Here is a 5,361-nt window from a genome sequence, read left to right as displayed (position 1 = left end):
CTGACCTCGTGATCCGCCCGCCTCAGCCTCCCAAAGTGCTGGGATTATAGGGGTTAGCCACCGCGCCCGACTTTTAATAAACATTTTAATGGACTACAACAGACCCACAGAAAAGACACATCACAAAGTGAACATCCACAAGGAGAAGCAATAGGACTGTCAAAGGCATTCGACCCAGAGCGACTCCATTTTGAGTGAGGACTAGGAAAATGAGGCTGGGCTGCATTCCCAGAAAAGTAGGTATTCCTAACCTCTAGATGTTTACGGTTAAGGGAACAAATTAATAATGTTTACTAAAACAGACCCAGACTTGGGAGTGTCCAAAAATCCTGGTATCTAGAGAATAAAGGCATTCCTAATTTTGCTTTAAAAATAATACAGATTCTTGAAAAATACAGTAATTAAGAAATTAATTCTTTTTCACAAACCCTTGTAGCAGAGCACATCTCCCCAGAATCTATTTTTAGCCTATATATACGCAAGCATTGTGCCTAGGGTGCATGCATTCCTCCTCTTACTTTCAGGAACGTCCTACTGTCTATGGAGTAGCTCTTCTTTCACAACTTTACTTTTTTAACACACTTGATTTTACTTTGCACTGCGGACTCGCCCTGAATTCTTTCTTGCGCGAGATCCCAGAACCCTCTCCCTTGGGGTCTGAATCGGATCCCTTTCCTGTAACAGGACCAGCGCTCCGAGACTCCCCACTTCCAGCCGCTACCCCCAAAATCTTTTTTATGAACAAACCCCTAAGTCGTCCTGTGACTGATGCGTGTGCGTTTTAGGCACCGCGGAGCAGAGGGTAAAGCCGAACAGCCACGGGCCTCCTCCCGCGCAAGCTCCCGGGAAGAGCAGGCCCGGCCCGCGGAGACGTGCACGGCCCCCAGCGAACGATCCCCAGCCCCACAATCCGCCATCCCTCGGGGTCCGCCCGTGCTCCCTACCCATGACTGAGGCCTCTGGTTGCCCGCACCCTAGCGGGTATCGCAGCCCGGAGCAACACCGCCCCCACCAGCCCCAACTGAGCGCTCCCATTGGCCAGGCGCCAGCGGGTGGAGGCTCCCATTGGCCATCGGCCATAATGCTTCCATTGGTCGAAGGCCAGGCCGACAGAGGCTCCCATTGGCCGAGAGCTGTGGCTCGCCGCACAACCTACTGGGAGTTGTAGTCGCCGCGTCGCCGGTGCGGCCGCCATTGTCCGGCGTTCGCCGAGTCGGGTGGTCCCCTTTGGCTGGAGTGCCTCTCTGGTCTGGGGATCACCTCAGGCGCTGTCCTTCACTGGGCGATCCATCATGGACCCTGAGGACGAAGGGGCAGCGGGGGTGATGTCTGTGGGGCCGCCGGCGACCCGGCTTCAGGTAACAATAACAACAATAACGACGGCCGCGGGCTCCGGGCAAGCGTCTGCCGCTGAGACTGACCCTTTCACCTCGCGGCGCGATGAGGGCGGCACCGCTGTTAAGCCCTTGACACGTGGGGAAACTGAGGCGCGGGTCGGGGCGTGGTGACCAGCCTGGCGGGTCAGAGGGGGGACCGGGGTTCCAACCAGGCGCTAGGCCCCCGAATGCGCATGCTCCACGCGGCCGTGCCCTCCCCAGGGCTGGGGTCGGTCATTCCCGAGAGAATCCGGCAGGCCCAGCTCCCGCGTTCGGCTCCGCCCCTCGACACCCTTACCCGTTCCAGGAAGGTCTGTCCTCGTGTTGACGGATAACAGTAACTGTAGCGTTGGCCGGGTGCCCAGGTGGCACGAATCATCGAATAGAGATGCTTTAACGCGTGGAGTCAGCCGACACCCACCGGGACCCCAGCACCGCGGAGCCCCTGCCCTGGGGCTTGGGCACGACCTCTTGGGGGCAACGATGGGTCACCACGCACTGAGTTTGATGAGAGTGACTACCAGGGTCGTCCCCTGCGAGACTGTGGGAGAGCTGCAGTGCAGGGCGGCCAGTGCTTGCAGGGCCATCTGGCCAGGAGAGCTCCACTTTCTAGACAAAGTGGCTGCTGCCTGTGTTCTCCATAAAGTGCTGCCTCGCCTGGCAGGAAACAACAATAATTATACTTCCTCAAGCTCTGCAACTTTGAAATTATGTACTTTTTTTTTTTGTCGTTGGTTTGTTCATGGGGATTTGCATTATTTCAGATTTGGTACACAAAGTGAGACTTGATAATCTTAGGTTGCAGGTTTTCAGATGTCTGTTACTTCAAATTTGCATGAAATGCTACCACATTTTAGTTTGTTCTTGCTGTGGATGGGGGACACGGAATGAGCAATAAGAAAGGCTTGAGAGAAAGTGTATTAGTTACCTGTTGCTGTGTAACTCAAAACTTTGTGACCTGGAACAACAATAAAGATCTCACAGGTTCCGACAATTAGGAGTACTGGAATGACCTAGCTGGTGGTTCTGGTCCAGGCCCATGAAATTACAGTGAAGATGTCAGCATAGCTGTTGTCACCTGAGACTTAATTGAGGCTGGAGGATCCACCTCCAAGATGGCTCACTCACATGTCTGTTGATGGGAGACCTCAGTCGTTCTCCATGTAGGCCTCTGTTTGGAACTGCTGGGGATCCTTTCAACATGGCATCTGGCTTCCCACAGAACAAGCGATCCAGGAGAGGGCAAGGTAGAAACTGTAACACCTTCCATGACCTGAATTCAGAATTCACACTCCTGTCACTTCCACAGTGTCTTACTGGTTACAAAGTCAACCTTGTTCAGTGTTGGAGGGGACCACACCAGGGCTGGAGGTCATTGGCAGAGGTGGTGGGGGAGCATCTTGGAGACTGTCCATCACAGGAAACAAGGACCAGAATGGAGAGCTCCAAGGTCCAGTGTTTTATCTGGTTATCTGTGTCTGCTGTAACAATTCACTAGAAATTTTGTGGCTCAGAACAACATTTGTCCTTATGGTTCTGGAGGTCAGAAGTCTGAAATTGGTTTTCTGGGCTGGAATCAAAGTATGAGCAGAGTTACCCTCCCTACCAAGGCTCTGTGAGAGCTACAGACCTTCTATTCCTTGCCTCATGGCCCTTTGCCCGTCTTCAAAGCCAGCAGTGTAGCATGTTGCTTCAGTGATCATATTGCTTTATGTCTTCTATAGTCACAGCTCCCTCTGTCTACCTCTCATAAAGACACTTGTGATTGTAATTAGGGCCCACCTGGATAATCCAGGATAATTTTTCTGTTTGAAAATCCTAATCACATCTGCACAGTTCCTTTTACCATATATAGTAATATTCACAGGCTCTAGGAACTAGGACCTGGATATCCTTGGAGGCCATTATATATCTCAGTCTACCATACCAGACTGAGAGGAGGCATCCAGTATCCAGTGATGAGAAGGAGCCACTCACGTGTTTTAAGCAGGACTGGCATAGGGTTGAAAAAAACCCACTCATGCATTAGGGGCTGGTGGAAAGGGAGATACTGACAGCTCAACTAAGGCAGTGGGGAAAAGAGAGGAGTGGTTAGGGCCCAGTGGCCAGGTGTTGGCTGATACTGGGGTGGCCTGGGCAGAAGAATGTGTAAAGGAGAAACATCTGAGCACAGCCCCACCCCTTCAGGCCCCAGAAGTGCAACACAAGAGGGATCTGATGTGGGGCGGAAAGAACATCATGAGACAGCAAGGAGTGGGCTTCTGCTAGAATTCCAAGAAGGAGGCCAAGAGGAGGCATGAAGGACTTGTATGATACTACGGAGAACTCTCATGGCTTGGACAGACCAGTACTCAGTGGACCTGGTGTCTAGGCTGTCACCAGTGACTCTTGCAGAATGGGTGGTGATGGGAGGTGGGGGCAGGAGGCATGGGAAGCACGTATCAAAATTGGTGGACATTCTGAGTGGAGGAAAGTGAAGACACAGAGACAGGAGCAGAGACCTCAGTTCCCAACCAAAGGCATCTTTCTGTATGTTTCCTATCAGAGCCACCTGCTACCTGTACTAACATTTCTTTCGTGTTTTTTAATCTACTCACGTTTTTCTTGAAAGGAAATGTCCTTTTAAAATTGAAGTATTTGGGGCCTGGTGCAGTGGCTCATGCCTGTAATCCCAGCACTTTGAGAGGCCGCAGCAGATGGATCACTTCAGGTTAGGAGTTCAAGACCAACCTGGCCAACATGGTGCAACCCCATCTCTACTAAAAGTACAAAAATTACCTGGGTTTGGTGGCACATGCCTGTAATCCCAGTTACTTGGGAAGCTGAGGTGGGAGAATCACGTGAACCTGGGTGATGGAGGTCGCAGTGAACCAAGATTGCACCTACTGCACTGCAGCCTGGTCAACAGAGTGAGGCCCTGTCTCAAAAAATAAAAAATTGAAGTATTTGGTGTGTGTGGTTTTGTTTTGTTTTGTTTTTTAACCTAGCGGCAACACTGATGGTTTGTGGTTTTGATTTTTCATTTCCCTGATGACTAATGATGTTGACCATCTTTTCATGTACTTATTTGCCATTTGTGTATCTTCTTTTATATATTCTTCAAATAACTATACAGATTCTTTGCCTGTTTTAACTGGGTTGTCTTTTTATTACGGAGTTGTATGTGTTCATTACATACTTTAGATACAAGTCTCTTATCAGAAATGTGATTTCCAATTATTATCTCCCATTCTGTGAGTTGTCTTTTCACTTTCTTGCTAATGTCCTTTGAACTACAAAAGTTTTTGTTTTGATTACATTTTGTTGCTTATGCTTTTTGTTTCATATCTGAGAATCCCTTGCCAAATCCAAGGTAACAAAGATTTATCTCTGTTTTCCTCTAAGAGTTTTATAGTTTTAGCTCTTACTTTGTATTTTATTTTATTTTTATTTATTTATTTATTTTTGAGACAGAGTCTCGCTGTGTCGCCCAGGCTGGAGTGCAATGGCACGATCTCGGCTCACTGCAACCTCTGCCTCCTGGGTTCAAGCAATTCTCCTGCCTCAGCCTCTTGAGTAGCTGGGACTACAGGCGCACGCTGCCACGCCCAGCTACTTTTTCATATTTTAGTAGAGATGGGGTTTCACCATGTTACCCAGGCTAGTCGCGAACTCCTGAGCTCCAGCAATCTGCCCGCCTCAGCCTCCCAAAGTGCTGGGATTACAGGCGTGAGCCCCCGTGCCCAACCTCTTACATTTATGGCTTTGTTTTTATTTTATTTTATTTTATTTTATTTTATTTCTTTTTGTTTGTTTGTTTGTTTGAGACAGGATGTCACTCTAGTTGCTTAGGCTGGAGTGCAGTGGCATGATCTTGGCTGACTGCAACCTCTACCTCCCAGACTCAAGCACTCCTCCTACATCAGCCTCCCAAGTAGCTGGGACTACAGGCAGCCTGGCTAATTTTTTTCTTTTCTTTTCTTTTCTTTTTTTTTTTTTTTTTTTT

General features: G+C 49.2%; 1 protein-coding gene across 1 annotated transcript in view; it reads left to right on the top strand.

The window, feature by feature from the left end:
- Positions 1-1,166: 1,166 nt before the first annotated feature.
- ZNF8 (zinc finger protein 8) overlaps positions 1,167-5,361 on the top strand; it is a 14,388-nt gene continuing 10,193 nt past the window's right edge. The window contains exon 1 of the mRNA XM_011969097.1: positions 1,167-1,358. Within this exon, the coding sequence (XP_011824487.1) occupies positions 1,293-1,358 (66 nt within the window). The 5' untranslated portion in view covers positions 1,167-1,292. The remainder of the gene's footprint in view (positions 1,359-5,361) is intronic.

The sequence above is a fragment of the Mandrillus leucophaeus genome, unplaced genomic scaffold (assembly GCF_000951045.1).
Source record: "Mandrillus leucophaeus isolate KB7577 unplaced genomic scaffold, Mleu.le_1.0 Scaffold870, whole genome shotgun sequence".
Lineage (NCBI taxonomy): Eukaryota > Metazoa > Chordata > Mammalia > Primates > Cercopithecidae > Mandrillus > Mandrillus leucophaeus.
This window is presented reverse-complemented; position numbering and strand designations above follow the sequence as displayed.